Source organism: Amphiura filiformis, chromosome 12, assembly GCF_039555335.1.
Source record: "Amphiura filiformis chromosome 12, Afil_fr2py, whole genome shotgun sequence".
Lineage (NCBI taxonomy): Eukaryota > Metazoa > Echinodermata > Ophiuroidea > Amphilepidida > Amphiuridae > Amphiura > Amphiura filiformis.
In genome coordinates, this window is record NC_092639.1 from 49,971,148 (window position 1) to 49,988,271 (window position 17,124).

The 17,124-nt window shown below is 37.3% G+C and overlaps 1 protein-coding gene across 1 annotated transcript; it reads left to right on the forward strand.

Annotated features, from left to right (window-relative positions):
- The first annotated feature begins 226 nt into the window (after positions 1 to 226).
- LOC140166347 (sodium- and chloride-dependent taurine transporter-like) lies at positions 227 to 16,441 on the forward strand. Its single transcript, XM_072189791.1, has 13 exons — positions 227 to 574; positions 5,622 to 5,753; positions 6,223 to 6,544; positions 8,322 to 8,460; positions 9,475 to 9,609; positions 9,867 to 9,970; positions 10,261 to 10,385; positions 10,829 to 10,941; positions 12,422 to 12,559; positions 14,233 to 14,335; positions 14,585 to 14,685; positions 15,036 to 15,206; positions 15,936 to 16,441. The coding sequence occupies exons 1-13, from the start codon at positions 364 to 366 to the stop codon at positions 16,110 to 16,112; spliced, it is 1,971 nt and encodes a 656-aa protein (XP_072045892.1). The 5' UTR covers positions 227 to 363; the 3' UTR covers positions 16,113 to 16,441.
- The last annotated feature ends 683 nt before the right edge of the window (positions 16,442 to 17,124 follow it).

A 17,124-nucleotide genomic window follows, 5' to 3' on the forward strand; every position in this document is an offset into this window, starting at 1 on the left:
ATTGACCTAAATCACCAAAAACATCTTTCAGATATTATTTAGTTTATGTTTCCCGAATAAACGTCACCTATATATAGGGCTCCTATTATTTATTATTAAAAAGGACTTTAACCGGAAACTTTACTCACACGAGATTGCCCTTTGCAAACATGTACCATGCTATAGGTCGTGATAGAAAAAAAAAACTCGCATACTACTGCATGTAGCATTCTATAGCAATTGCAATATCTTTACACACGTGCAATGTTAGTTCTATAACTTCCATATCTAACTCCTAGCTCCTATAGTTTAAGTACTACCAGCAAGAGAATGGATTACGTGTTGCAATTGCAATAATATCAAGGTCATAATTCCAAAGGAGTTATGGCAGAAAATTCAACAAGTGAATTGAGGACAAAGCTGGTGGTGGACGGACAGGGTAAATTACCGGCAGTACATAATGTTGAGAGTGAGCATATTAAAGCACGCGAGACATGGAGTGGCGAATTGGATTTCATATTTGCCCTGATTGGATACTCCGTTGGTTTTGGAAACGTCTGGAGGTTTCCATATTTATGTTATAAAAATGGAGGAGGTAAGTTACAGCCGTGTTTAGTTTATTTAATCCGGCCTTTTTTTTGTATGATACTATATGCTACGATTAGAGCGGTTGCGATTCCGTGCGACCGTTTAACTATTCAAAACCATACACTCTCCTCAGTCTCCTGTGTCGAGAGAGCTAGGAATTCCCTTTTATGTAATCACATTAACAAAGTCAGTCAGACCTATTTATTGTTCGGGAATTTAGAGCTGACTCAAGGTTATCACTTCCATCATGTGAAAAAAAACGCTGTTTATTATTTACGACTGGGGGGAATGGGCATTTTGAGGGAGGAACCCGATATTTTTTGGGGGTGTTGAGGGGGAACGCGAATTTTTTTCGTTGAACCAGGAGAGAGGATTGTTAAGTTATAAACGGAGAAATTTGGGAAAACAAGGGGGATCCGAAAATTTTGAGCGGACGCGAGAGGGGAACGGGAATATTATATTGTCGATATTTTTCCCAAAACGCCCATTCTCCCCTGACGTAAATAACGATCGGTCCCTAATATGGATGTGAAGGGGTAAGCTTTTAACAGAACGGGTTTCTTTAGTATATAACAAAATGTAAACAGAATTTCGTGGCAGATGTGTTATTGTAGGCTATTTTAATGTTTTTGTAGTCTATGTGCCTTCATGGAAAGGATCTTGAAAGCCAGTAATATTGTTTTGTGTAGTCATTTGTAGATTTGTATTCAATCTCTGCCTTGATCTTCTTGACCAACACAGCCATCTGGGGCACTGCATGAAAGATTCATCAGTCAAAGCTTATGCTGATAACCTTACTTTAACTGCAAGAAGCCAGGAAGACTGTCAGAAACTGGTCAACGTCGTTAATGACTTCCTGAGATTGACTCGATCAATGAAGGCAAAGCCGATCCTATGCTATGAAGAGATTTGTCCCAAATAAGAAACAAAAGCAAGAGGGACGTAAAGTCCAATATATGGCATAAGATCCAAAGTTGACAATAGATGGAGTATCTACAACCAGCCCATTTGATTCCTCGGCAAGCTTATCTTCAAAGATCTGAAGCATAAGGAAATCAATGGAATCATGAAGTTGCTGATAAAGCAATCCTACCCAAAATGACATGTAAGTTTACCATCTACAACTTCCCAATTACGTACATCGATGGTTTGGCAGCAACCTGCACCAAATACTTGAAAAGATGGGCAGAAATAAGCAGATGTACCACCAACAGTGCTCTATCAGGAAGAAGTACGGGCTTCACCTTAAAAGACTCACCGCTTCTGTAAAATGCATGCAAGTCACCACACCATCTCAACAAGTATTCCATAGATGTGGAAACACAGACTCTCTACAAAGACTGCCTCCAATGGAATCAGAGAACTTAAAACAGAGAGAGCGACATCTGATACTGAATGAGATGTGCAGAGGCCAAACAGACAGAGCAGGCCTTGGTTTCAAAAAGAACCAGAAACTACCAAAGGACATGAAGCCCCAAGAACACAGGAAATGCCTCACTAGTCTGGTAAAAGATGTAGATGAAGATGACATGCTTGTGTTCCTCTATGGCTGCGCCAAACAAGGACAATGGCTCAGATGGGACTCTGCCATGCAAGTAGATACATCTTGGAAGAAGCTCCTTTATGTATGGACACCAGAGCTCCTATCTTTCCATGTCAATGCCATCCACGACCAACTTCCATCACCAGCTAAATTGAGACTCTATGGAAAGACCAACCTTGGATCCTGCCACTTGTGTCATCATAACAACTGTACTCTATTCCATATCTTAAATGGATGCAACTATTCTCTGCAGAGTGGTAGATACAACTGGAGACATGATCAGACACTGAAAGCTGTAGCGAATGGCATAATGTCCTTCATTGAAGAGGCAAATCAGAAGTCATACTTAGGCCTTACTATTGACCAGTGCTTGAATGGTGACGAAATGGGTCTTGGTGTCATAAAAAAGTAAATTTTAGACTCAAATTTCTTTACAGACAGGCAAAGTTTCTTGATCAAAATATCAAGACAATTTTATGCTCTGCTCTTGTACTTTGTTTGTTTGATTACTCTATTTCTTCTTGGCATGCTGGCACACATAAGCAGATGAGTAAAAGCCTTCAAATTGCTCAAAACAAAGTTATCAGATTTATTTTAAATAAGAATTGCATGTATCATATTACAGAAGATGATTTTAAAGATCTTAATTTCCTTAACATACAAAATAGGGCTAAACAACTCAGGTTGAACCATGTTTTTGATATTTTTAATGAAGTTGGCCCAGACTATCTTAGTTCAAATTTTACCAGAGTTTCAAACGTGCACCAATACAGTACTAGAAACAGTGCTCAAAATTTCCGTGTTCCAAAATCCACTACCATCACTTCTGGCTCTTTTTTTATTATAATGCCATTCAGGATTGGGCCAACTTACCAAGTGCAATCAAATCAATTTCTAATAAACCAAGTTTCAAAAGTCTGTAAAAACTCATCTTTTAACCAAATTTAGTTTCTAAGGATTTAAATCATGTTTAAAGATTTTATTTTACTTTTAATATTCACTTGTATATATATATTTCGTTGTATGTTTTTATATGTATGTATGCCTTTTGCCCTTCAATGTATAAAGGACCCCTTCGGAAATAAGCCTTTGGGCTTAAAGGGCTATCCTGTGATATCTCCTTGCTTTGTTTTTTGTGTATTATATGTTATTTATCTTAATGCATTTTATATCTATTTACCTTGTATTGTTGTATGTGCAATATGGAGATACCGAATCAAATCAAATCAAATCAAATACGTGTCCCTCCAGTCCCTAGGTACCAACTATGTGACGTCTATCAAATTCCGCACTGCAGATGGTGTAACCTACCGGAATCCAGCACTGCCTCTTCCATAAAGAGATCCAACAACAGAAGGCCAATGACTGGGAATTCCTGATGGATGAGGAACATAAGCAAGTAGTATTTCCTCCCATAATCACAGAGACTGTATATTCTAATCTGAAAGGACCAATACAGTTATCATCATTGAGCTGACAGTCCCAAGACAAGAAAACCTATCAAATGCCAATGCAAGAAAGAAAAACACATTAAAAAAAACCAAGATGGAGTACCAAGAGACGTAACATCATGGATGTGGCCCCTAAAACTGCACTCAGACCCAGCTATATGATATGGTAATGCGTCAAAACAAAGCATTCCGACAGATAGACCTGATTCAAAGCTGGGAACCGTCTCCAGTTGAAGATAAAGAAGACGTGCCAGCACAAGACACTCATACCTAAACATGCCAAATGACACTCCAACTGATTGTAAGACTAGGTTCCTGTGACCAGTCATTGTCCTTAATGACATTGCACATCCCAGTTCAAGCAGTGCAAGCTCTGCTCAGCTGACTCTAGCTCAAGGGTCTCCTAGGTAATATAGGGACATTGGCTTGGCACGCTGTTTTACGCCACTCTGATCCTAGCCTGAAAGTAGGATGGAGTGCCCAATATCTGATGAAAGTTTAATTAAATCTATCTCTGAAGGAAGCGGGACAGTTGGGATCCCTTAAAACCGGTTTAACCCACCAGAGTCTGGTCGTAAGTCCAGAGACCTCAGAGAATAAGATGCCTACCCAAGACAAGGAGATATGCAGTTCAAGAAATACTTCCCGAGTCACCTTCAAAGAGGCATAATAATGAAGTGCTCATCTGTATAAGGATGAAATAAGGCTCCAAAGCTGACTGCGCTGGAGCTCTAACAATGAATGAATCTCTTCTAATTCCAGTTTGCGAAGAGCTTCATCGAGGGCATTGGGTTCTTTAGAATTAAAAGATGTCAGAATCTGAGCGTCATCATGTGATAAGTTAGTCCATATTTGCGAATAATTTATCCTGTAGGAAGCGATAAGATGACATACATAAGCGGACCTACAACTGAGCCATGTGGTAGCCCATGTGGCAGAACCTGTTGTTAAGATATGAATGCATCCATTTCAGGACATTTCCAGAGATACCAAGGTTTTTTTCGAGACTAGATAGCAGCACATCATGATCAGTGGTGTCGAAAGCCGCAGACAAATCAAGAAGCACAAGTAGCACCCCCTCCCAATTGTCTACGGCATTCAACATCTCATTTTTGACTTTGATGAGCGCTGTCGCAGTGCTCCTGTTTGGTGTTTATGCAGACTGATTAATTTCACTATATTGATTAACTTGTTTACAAACAACCTTTTCAATCAACTTAGATACAAACTTTATTTGACACTGGCTTATATAATTGACCAAATCATTGCAATCCAGAGATGGTTCCTTCAGGATTGGGGAAATGATTTTTGGGAAAACACTTTGAGACAAAGACATGTTGATTAAAGCAGTGAGGTGTGTGGGTGATTTTTGAACACCTGATGTAACAACTGCCATTTTGATACATTTTTAAGAAAGTATTAGAATATGTAACAATACTGGGAATAGTTGCTCTAAACTTTGAGATAGTAAGCTTTCAAAGTGAATAAAGTTCTTTTTGGACCCCCCTGCATTATTTATCATTCCATCATGAGCAAAGTCTAGTTTTTGCTGTCATGGTTAATGAACATGTCATCACATGATATATTGATTGCTTTATCTATCAAATCTTTATTTACCAAATCAGTGAGTGTTATAGTTTGAAATAAAGTCTGAGTACAGCAGTATGTAGAACGTATCTACGGGTTAGGAATAATCAGACCGGTTTTAATATCGGCTTTCACATAGGTTTCAATTTGACCTATAGGCCCATATCACATCAGAATAATCTCATTTTTTCCGCACAGTCCAAATATATATGCATCTACCGTCAGAGTGCCATTATACACAATCAACGTACTTTTCTAACCGCTTTTGTGATTGGCTGCTTTGATATCGGAGTGTATGAATACATAATAAAACTACACGAAAGGGTTGTGCTCGGTATTTTTTTATACAGGAAATCATAGTACCATTTCAGATTGTGTTTTTTTTGGCGACACACTTTCAGATTTGAATTGCAGCACAGCTTCATTACACTGTTCGTTAATCGAAACTATTTACTTGTTCGTTTTTACGTCAGGTGCATTTCTAATTCCTTACTTCACATGTCTGATCGTTGCCGGTATCGCGATTCTTATCTTAGAATTAGCGATTGGACAGTACATGCAGAGTGGAGGAATAACGGCTTGGAATTTAGTTCCGCTATTTAAAGGTATCTGTATCTGCAATTATTCATTACTCTCACTCAACTATTTCATTCTGATTAAAAAAGTTCCACAATTCCATTGAGATTTACTTTTACAAATGACACCAAGAAACGAAACGTTGATTCAGTGCAAAAGGTGAATAAGATGATTCGTATTTTCCCGTAATATTTTACAAGTTAATTTAAGTTGTGCGCCCATAAGATCATTCTGGGTAATCATGATAAGGCTAAATGAAAATTGACGATGAGTTTCCCGTCGCCCGCAAAACTAATCATATCCACGGACGCGTGGTTAAGGTGTTGACACTTGTGCAAGAGGGTCCCGGCTTAATTCCCGGTGGAGACAAATATCATTATGTATTATATGCAAATTTTTCGGCTCGAGACAATATTTTTGGTATAATGTAGTTTCGTTCAAAACTAGCTCATGTACTCTCTATCGAACGTTTGCTATGTTTGTTTATCTTCTTTACAGGAGCAGGTCATGGCAGCATCGTGATTCTTACATTAGTCAACACTTACTATAATATCATCCTTGCTTGGTCTCTTTACTACCTCTTTATGTCATTTACCGCAAAGTTACCCTGGTCACATTGCGATAATGAGTGGAATACAGAGAATTGCCTACATCCGGATATTCAGTACAATAACAATAAGTCGGCATGTGCACCGACACCAGGCGCTACGGACATTCCTACAACAACAGAACCGATGATGACAACTGAGGTTACGCTTTGTATCAATGGGACGCTCAGGAATGCAAGTTCATACACACCAGCTAGTGTCGAATTCTGGGAGTAAGTGACATGTTACCATAGTATTGTTTAATAGCGTTAATGTATCGTCCAAATGTACAATTAGTCTGGTACACGACGGAAATAGGTTCGTGACGGTAATCCGCCGGCGCTCAAATCAATTGTAGAGGGTGTCAGATGGAAACCGAATAAAACAGCCATCAACGGCATGTCGTTGATAAATGATGCCAACACCGCGATTAAAGCCCAGAATTTGGCTACTTGTTTTTGTGACAACTAACGGCAAACCTGAGGACAAATTTCAAACAAGGGAAAATGCCTTTTTAAAGTTGACACGATTATTTAGGGAAATTATACTGCACTGCAAAGAGGAAGTAATTTATCAGTTACATACACGCATATTTGAAGGTATTTCCTGGGTTTTTTTCAAGGGCTCAAAGGTTGTATAGCCTATAGACGAATCCAAGTAGCCAAGTCATGGTCAGGATTTGGTCGAACATCTTTGGTAGTCGCTAGCACCAACCTGGTGCTTTGAGCGTCAATTGTGCAAATAAAAGCCGCCTAACACCTAGAGAAGATGCAAGGACGAGGAGGTTAATAGAATAATAGCTAATAATATATATAATGGAGATAATTCCGCAGGTAATCCCGTCGCATCTATTCATACATATAGTCCTTTTGTTCGCAAGTACATCAATGCATAGATACCGCGTGTAGTTAATCCGATTATTATGTCACTTCAACAGCGAATAGACCATGATGTGTGTTTTGTCGAAGGGAACTGTATTGTGTTATTCTTTTGTCTGCCTGTGTTTTCGCGGAAGGTGTAAAACGGGTGATGGAATGCAGTTTAAAATTTTTGGATTCCTCTATAGACGAATCCAAATACACGCATTTTGAGTGCATTTAGTTGGGTAGCCGTCAGCTACAATGCACTCAAAATGTGAAATGATTCGGCCTTGGCGGAAATTTTAAACTGCATTCCATCACCAGTTTTACACCTTCCGCGAAAACACAGGCAGACAAAAGAATAACACAATATACTATACAGTTCCCTTCGACAAAACACACAGCATGGTCTATTCGCTGTTGAAGTGACATAATTATCGGATTAACTACACGCGGTATCTATGCATTGATGTACTTGCGAACAAAATGACTATGTATATGAATAGATGCGACGGGTTTACCTGCGGAATTATCTCCATTATATATTATTATTAGCTATTATTCTATTAACCCTCCTCGTCCTTGCATCTTCTCTAGGTGTTAGGCGGCTTTTATTTGCACAATTGACGCTCAAAGCACCAGGTTGGTGCTAGCGGCTACCCAAAGATGTCCGACCAAATCCTGACCATGACTTGGCTACTTGGATTCGTCTATAGGGCGTCATAATTTGATTCCTTACCTATATGGAATTTTTTTGTTTAAGTGTCAAAAATACAAAAATACCACAAAAAACAAAAACAAAAAAAAAAAAAAAAAAACAAATAAAAACAACAACAAACAAACAAACAAACAAACAAAAAAAAAACCAAAAAAAAAAAGCAAAAAAAAAAAAAAACAAAAAAAAAAAAAAAAAAAACAAAAAAACAAAAACAAAAACAAAAACAAAAACAAAAACAAAAACAAATACAAACAACGATATACCTTGATATCCCAGAATACAACAGGGGACCGTTATCAATGTTGCTTGAATAAGTCTCTTTCTGGACAAGTCAATAACGTATAGTCACTCGATCAGTATACGGTAACATATTGGACGTCAGTACCGGTGATGCATAATTTGTCCTTTTTTTCTAAATATTGTTGCCCACAGGCGCAAAATTCTACAAATTCATCTATCGGAAGGAATCGACGATCCTGGTGGTTTAAACTGGCAGATGGTTTTAAGTCTGGGACTTGCCTGGGTTATTGTATATTTATGCATCTTTAAAGGTGTCAAAAGCTCAGGGAAGGTAATTTATTGAGTAATGTAATTAAGCTTTAAGAAAATAGTTATTTGCATTTCAGTGCTGTATTTTAAATGATCAACAATACGTACGGAAAAGAAATTCAATGTGATTTCCAATGTTGTCTTTAAACTTAAGTACATTTCGTTGCTGTAAATGTAGGCGAATAGGCCCGCGCACAATCACAGACCTGGATTTTGCAGACAATATTGCTCTTCTAGCTGACAACGCGCACGAACTGTTTCATCTTGTTGAAGCTGCTGCACAGAAAGTAGGACTAGGAATGAATGCCAAGAAAACCAAGGCAATGCTTTACAAGGAAACACCGTCTTCAATAAAAACATTGGACGGAAGCGAATGGGAGATAGTTCATGACTTCAAATATCTAGGTGCAGAAGGACTGCAACATCAGAAAGGTACTTGCTTTGAAAGCATGCAACAGCATGGACAAGATCTTGAAAAGTAATCTGCCAAGAGTTCTAAAGATCAAGTTATTTACCACCACTGTAGAATCGGTACTAACATATGGCGCTGAAACATGGACAATAACAACCAAAATGAGAAACGCTATGGATGGCTGCTATACTCATCTCTTGCGGAAGGCACTAGATATGTCATGGCAAACACACACCACCAAGAACTGTATGGGAATCTGTTAGCAATCTCTGAGAGGCTCAGGATTAGAAGGTTAAAGTTTGCAGGACACTGTGCAAGAAGCGAAGAGGAAACAGCTTCAATTGTTCTTATGTGGCAGCCCAAACATGGAAAGCGAACAAGAGGTCCACCCAAGAAGGATTATATCAAGATGTTGGCAGATGATACGTGATTAACAGGCCCAGACATCAAAAATTGTATGTTAGACATAGCAGTGTGGAGAGCCATTATGGGAGCCCGACTACAAGAGTCGACATAAGCAAAGCAAGTAAGCAAAAGATAATAAAATCAAGTTTTTACAGACAGATATGTCACTTTTGTTCTTGACATATCTAATTTACATAATGTTATTTCGTGTCATTTCAGGTTGTGTATTTTACAGCACCTTTCCCATACGTGTTGTTAACAATTCTTATTGGTTTCTCCGTCACATTGGACAATGCTGTAGATGGACTTTTTTATTATCTTACTCCTGATTGGTCAAGATTAGCCGATTCTCAGGTAATGTACGTTGGGTATTTCTATCATAAACTGTTTTTCAAATGTCAAGCAAAACCGAATCAATACACAAAAATCATTCAAAACGATAGCAGACCTATTGCCTCCATGTAAGCTACAGGCAATCGTTGATAAAGACTATTTTGATATATTATTCGGAATTAATAAGCTCATTAGAGTGGTAAAGTGTTGAACAAATAGTACTCGTCCTTTTATTATTGTATTACGAAACAGAATTAACCCTCATTATTTTAGCACAGGTATGGTTAGACGCAACCACTCAAATCTTCTTCTCCTACTCACTTGGTTTGGGGACAATGATGGCTCTAGGAAGCTATAATAAACCAGCAAGAAACTTCTTCAGGTACAGTTGCTTGATTGATGCGTTTACTAACATTTTCTGGAAACGGTTTGGTAACACGATTTATATTTTTATTGAATATTAGTTTCGGTTCTGTTGTAAATTTTGATAATTTATGAGACAAAAATGTATTGACACCATTTTGCTTTCTAAGATATTTGATTCAAAACGTTTGCATTGCACAAACCCTGATATGTATTTTGAAAGCGACGGAAAATGGTGCAAGATCTCTATCATATTTTGTATTTGTGATGTATTGATTTACATTAACCTGTAATGTTCTGAATATACAGGGATGGAATCATATTTGCATGTGTAAATAGTGCCACGAGTTTATACGCAGGCATGGCAGTGTTCTCTGTTTTAGGATTTATGGCTGGTAAACAGGGAATTAGCATAGACCAGGTGGCGGCGTCCGGTAAGACATATTGGCAATTTGTATTACATATGATCTTAACTATGCTTGTTTTTTCTGTTTTGTTTTGTTTTTTATTTGTGGAGGGAGGGCACATTCGTGTAGCTCCGGAGTATTTCGCCAAGCGTCCGGCAAACTTCGATTTCAAGTGCATTGTTGTCTGCGTTCTCGTGCCCCCAAAACGCGAGACATGTGCACACCTTTGTAACGCTCTAGCTCAAATACAAAAAGTGTCAGGAGTCCATTTCGGACTGTTGCCGATAAATGCCGGAAGTTCACTATTTGCCCTCCATGAACGACAAACCAACATGGCGGATTTACCATAGCATACGCGAGGAAATTTTGAGTCAGTCCTCTGATCTAATTCCACCATATTCAAGTTGCACTTCAGCAGTAGTTTATGATGTAATTCCGTTACTTTATTCCATTTCTTCATCCCATTATAGGTCCCGGATTGGTATTCATTGTCTATCCAGAGGGCGTAACACAAATGCCTATACCAACACTTTGGGCTATTTTATTTTTCCTCATGCTTTTGCTGCTGGGAATAGACAGTCAGGTAAATTGTGTGTCTAATACGCTTGTAAAACTGAATGGCCAATGTTGTATTGTTTTTTCCTGCTTCTGCAACATCGCACATACACCTCATTCCAGAAAATGGATTGTTATATTCACATAGTTTTACCCTAATATATATTGACATAGAAGGGAAAGCTGGATTCCGTCCGGTAAGGTCAACAGTGAACCAACTATTCACGCTGCGGCAAATACATGTACTCCCGCGCTGAACTGTCTTTCCGCACCCCCTATAACCGCAGAAAATGTTACAAAAATGTAGATTGTAATGATACTACTACAAATGGAAAACGTATCAAACCTAACTGTCACTAAAATATAAACCCTTTAATCAATAATAGTTATAATTGCAGGATTCTTAAAAAAAATATTTTGTCGGTAAATTACACAGTAAAATTTCATTGAAAAAAGTGGCGGCGCTGTTTAATGAGGCTCATTATGACGTCAATACCCTGTTAAAAGTTATCATGATCGATTTGCAGTTATTCCGACTGCACTGCTGGTCATCATCAACAATGATGGATACAAACGCTATTTGGGTTCGGTTGTTATTATTATCATGGTGTTGTTTGTTTCGGCCGTCCAGATTTCGGGCGATTGTCCATTGAGCCATGAATCTTCTTTTTTCTCAAATTATATCGAACAGATCCCTCGTCAATATTCAATTATCCTGCAATTTCACGGATATATTTTACTTCACTATGATATGCGTCTATCATTCCCTTCTGGTGATCGGTAATTTTTGGCATTTTGAGCCATTATTGTGTTTAATTATATAAACCGTTTTAGGACTATTTATTGAATATTAGTAATAGACATCTGTATACAGTAAACCAAAGAATTAAGGTACCAGTTATGTTCACCCCCTGTATTCCTGTATTACCAACAGCCAATAGCTGTATCTTTAAGCTCTAATTTAAGACCTCATTATTTAAAATTGTTCACGAAATAAAGACACGACGATCCAAAAAGCCATGGGAGATGCCATTTAAAAGTTGCAGTTTTATTTGCTCCACATACCCTATTGATTTATACACAAAGCGTTCGCGAACAAGAGGACTAGCGCCATGCTTCCTTTGATTAGCATATTAAACCTAGCGTCGCGTCGTGCTTTCATTGATTGGAACACAAAAGTGCAACTTTTGATTTCGTTTCTTCATTAGGTTTTAGATCGTCGTTTCTTTAATTCTCAACCAATTTCAACAAATAACGTCTTCAATTAGAGCTAAAGAGTACAGGTTTTGACATATTTGTCTTTATTTAGGATATACAGGGGTAAACACAACTGGTACCTTAATTCTTTGGCTTACTGTAGAATATTTCCAGTTCATGATTACTCACACATTTTTATACCCCGAAAATCGACTAGGACATAGTCTAGGCCATTCCCCAACCTTTAAGGACAAGTCATTGGCAATGTTGTTGTATTTCAAATTACCTAATAAGGGTTGTTTTTATGGCAGTTTGTTGGTGTCGAGGGTCTGGTGACTGCCTTCGTTGATTTGTTTCCACATATCTTCAGGAAGGGCTATCGACGTGAAATGTTCGCTGCTGCAGTTTGTGTTATCTGTTATATGGCTGGGTTGAGCATGTGTACATATGTAAGTAATATATCTTCAGCTGTTTTGATTAACTATATATTATAAGTAATATATCCAATATCTTTAAATCTCGAACTAAATTTAGTAATTATCGTTTAATTTTCTCATTTCTCATTTCAAGACAAAAACCTCCAAAGCAGCAAGTTTCGCCAGCAATATAAATTCAACGAATTAGCTTACAGAACTCACAAGATAATTATATGAATACAAAACCCACACTTTGGCCACATTGAGTTAAGCATGGGACATTGTTGCTATACATAGGCCTGTCATATGTAGGACCAGAGAAGATGTAAGGAGGGAGAACAGAATTACATCCTTGAGATAATCCCGTAGGTAATCCTGTCGCACCTATTCATAGTCCTTTATTCTCAAGTAGTTACACATCTACTTGAAAGTACCTTTGATCATGTTGATGTGATGTGTGTTGCCGACCACGGTTGATTAATTTTCACTCCAGAATTGGAAATACTTCCAATGTTTCTATAGAGAATTCCTTGAAAATATGACACGTGTGTGTTTAGTAGTTGTTGCTCTGATGGGATACCACATGTGGATACTACAAGAAAGAAATGTAGTTGTGTACAAATTTCCACAAAATCCGGCCATTTTGGAACATTATATTAACTATTTAGGGAGAGTGTTTTAGGATTTTGTTAGAAAAGGGATGATTGTTGATCATGTTTATTTTATTGTTTTATGTATTTTCCTGACATTTCCTGGAAACCTAATAAAGATATTTTGGTAATTGAAAATAGTCTGTATCATTAATCGTAGAGGTTGAAAGAGTCAACAAGTGTCAGAAATTATAATTTGCCATGGAACTTCGGTCATATTTTATTTGAAATATAACTGGATGTTAGGGTCTGCATGCATGGTATGCATAGTATGATGATATACAGACACTGCCTTTCCCCTAAAACTAGTAAGCACCCCCTTGTGTATCACACCCATCATGGGTTCGAACCCCTTTGTTGTATTTTATTGTTAAACCTGAATAGCGTGATTACTTTTGAATGAGCGGCAGCACACATATTTTATTTGAGGATAGCTGGATCTATCTCCTTTTCCTCACATCTTCTCTGGTAGGACAGAACAACTCAAATTCATCCTCTGTGTCTATTGAGCATGTGAAAAAAAGGATGTATGAAAGAATTCCATGATTTGAGTCTTGTAACACATTGATTGAAATCTAGTATGTATAAAAGTCCACTTGTAACACATTCATTGCTGGAAAGTGACTTTTTAAAAAAAAGGGTTTAATAAAGGAACGTGTGTGGTTTATATTATATACATGGCAGAATGCTTATCAACATTATACATACCTGTGTGCTTTATTTTGTATTATCTTACTAGTGGTAATCTCATTTAAACATTGTTGTCTTTGTATATAACTTACCATATTGACCAGGTAAATCTAACTGAAAGAATTAAAATGATACACAGGTTTTTATATCAAAATAACTTCTTATGGACGTGGGTGGCTTTTGTATTCATGTATTCAATTGTAAAATGTGAAGTGGGGCAATTATTATTAATTACTAGATATAAATAACGTTATTGTAATCGTTATTTTAACTCTAATGTAAATCCTTTTAATGACCCAAGACTTGAATCCTAACACTGTAGATTTGAATGTTAATCCACGATAATTCATTCATGTCTGATTGCAGGGCGGAATGTATCTGTTTCAAATCTTCGATTACTATGCCGCCAGTGGTACAGCATTGTTATGGATAGCATTCTTCGAATGTGTCATAATTGGCTGGGTTTATGGTAAGAAAAACACATAGTATGTTTCTTCGTCGTGCTGTTTCCCTTCTTCTGCCAAATATGCATGTAATGATTTTACATGTAGTAACATTTTATGTCAATGATATTAATGGCCCATTATTGTTACTATTCTCTTTTATACTTTTAAAAGTTCCAACCTTATACCTTTATTAATTTTATATCCATGTGCCTTCACCCGGGGCTCCAATGTGACAATTAATGCGTTTGTTTGTAATTTCGTCTTGGTAAAAGGAGCCAATAGATTTGCAGAAGACATCAAGACAATGAATGGTAGAAAATTAAGCAGGTGGCTTCAAATATGCTGGGTGGTGTCAGGACCCGGATTTACTGCGGTAAGTGGGTCTCGTTTGCAAAACAGCCCTTGGTAAAGTTGTAAAAATAACAATTTTAATAATAACTGGTGGATGGATCTCGTGTATTAGTTTGAATCACAACAAGTGGTGGAGTATCCGAGCAAAGTTTTCAAGTAGGAATGATTGTAATTTGATATCTCCTACAACGCAAATGTTTGAAATAATCTGGTAAAAGTCTTTAAATGTTTCTACGAAAACTAATTATTGAAGGATATTGCGATACTCAAAGATGTTATTTAAATCTGATAAATAACAGACTTGGGCACGTGGTAGAAGTTTTTACAAAATTTTAGTCACATTCTTTGTTTTAAATTTGTGTTGCTTCACAGGCTATATTTTTCTACACATTAATTGAGTATGAGCCGTTGACGTATAACAACACGTACGTGTATCCAGCCTGGGGATATGTCTTAGGTTGGGGTATGGCTGTAGCATCTATGGTACAGATACCCTTGTATGCCCTGTATAAATTATTGGTTACAGATGGAACATTCACAGAGGTACGTGTATTATTTATACAAACACAGTTCAATACATTTTTATTAACATATTAGAGGCCGTACACCACGAACGACCGGTAAAGTCGGTAGATTGTATTCTGAGTTACATTGTAAAATGTTCATGAAGGTCGTATTCAAAGTTACCTCAATTTGGTGCGACATGTATCTCATTTTGGCAGCGCCAGTCAAACACCTTTTAAACCAATCAATTATCCTATTGCTGAAGAGGATAATAAGCTTCTACCTATGTATATAGAATTCTTAAACAGCTCTCGTCTTTGTTTCCTTTGGCTAAATCCTGTTCAAGTGGTGGGTTACAAAGAATTGTATTTTGTCTAGGTATGTATAACCAACAATTTACAATGAGAGGACATTCCTGAACCTCGTTGACTTGGGGATGATTTGAAATGACCGCCAATTATGACTGTTTAATATTTATTACCAGCAGTGTGGAAAGGGACACATGTTGAACCTGGATATCGTTTGAAGTCAAATGGTATACCATTTTAAAGCTTATGATATATATTTTCTAAACACGAAATAAAACTAAATTGACCGGGGGCTGACTTTACGGCTCATTCGTGGTGTACGGTCACATTATATGATATATTTTTAAATGAACATATTACTGTATTCGTCACACACAATGTTGCACACGCACGAGTAATCCTTACCTGAATTATTAACTTTTTTGACTAATATGTGTAAATGAATAATTAATTCTTTCAGAGATGGAAACTTCTTACAACACCAAAAAATGTGCCAATATACCAAAAAGACTTTAAGGATCACGACACAAGCTTCCATGAAAACGTGGCCATTATCCAAAGCAATCCAGATGAGCGTAGTTACGGAACACTTCCACCAAATGATGCTAAATCTGAAAAGCGGACATCAAGCGCATGAGTTTTATCTATAATCAAGACAATTTTATCAACGCAACAAGAAAAAAACCCATTCCTGTAAGCCGTGAAATGTGTACGGAGGATATCCCAATAAACATTTCTGTGCGTTTTATTTCTTTTGAAAAAAGAAAGGTGGTGTGAGGCGGGAGTACGTTATAAACAAGTGGGTTGATGCGGGTGTGTGGAGATCAGGTGGAGATAAGTACTACTTTCTTAGGACTATAATTTAAGGACGTTTCGTGCCTGCATAACTGACAGCTGCTCGTCTACACTTCTACAATTGACCGAAATGTCCTGACAAAACATTCAAATATATTAAACGTTATTTCATCTGTAGCAGAGTAATGGGTTTTCTTTAAATCAAAAATAACCAGTTCAGTAAGATGAGGTAATAGCTTTCATGCGGAGCAGAAAAAAGAAGTCGTTCCTGTATGAATAATTATCAAAACATCTAACCGTCAAAAACGCTCGATTTTACTGGTTTTATAAAAGAATTGAAGTTGCCTACATCTTAGAGTTCTAGCGCAAAGAGGACAAGCAATGCCCAAAGGAGAACGTATAGCTCTTATATGAATATCAGTTAAAACACTCTCATGTCTGCATATGCGCGTAAAGTATTCAATGTTGTTTGGATAAAACGCATACAATGGTAACCTTCATATAACTATAACTCCAGTATTTATTTGGTTTAATAACTAAAAGAGTATTTTGTGATCCTAGCATCCTCTTTTCTGACATTGTTCAGTAGATATCCACGAAAAAAGCTTATTCCCAACATTTCAGTTGATTCCGAATTTGCTTTTGCGAGTTATGTATGATTATGTGTATTATACTGCTCCATAGACAATGTGTTGTAATTTCGTTCTGGTGTACCAGAACGTAATTCAAATTTCACGATATGTTTGGTGAACGAGTTATTCTGCAAGACATTTTTTGTACATAAACAATATGTAGCCAGTGGTATATAAATCTCAACTATTTTTGAGAAAATGGGGAGGGGGTGGGTGATGTTG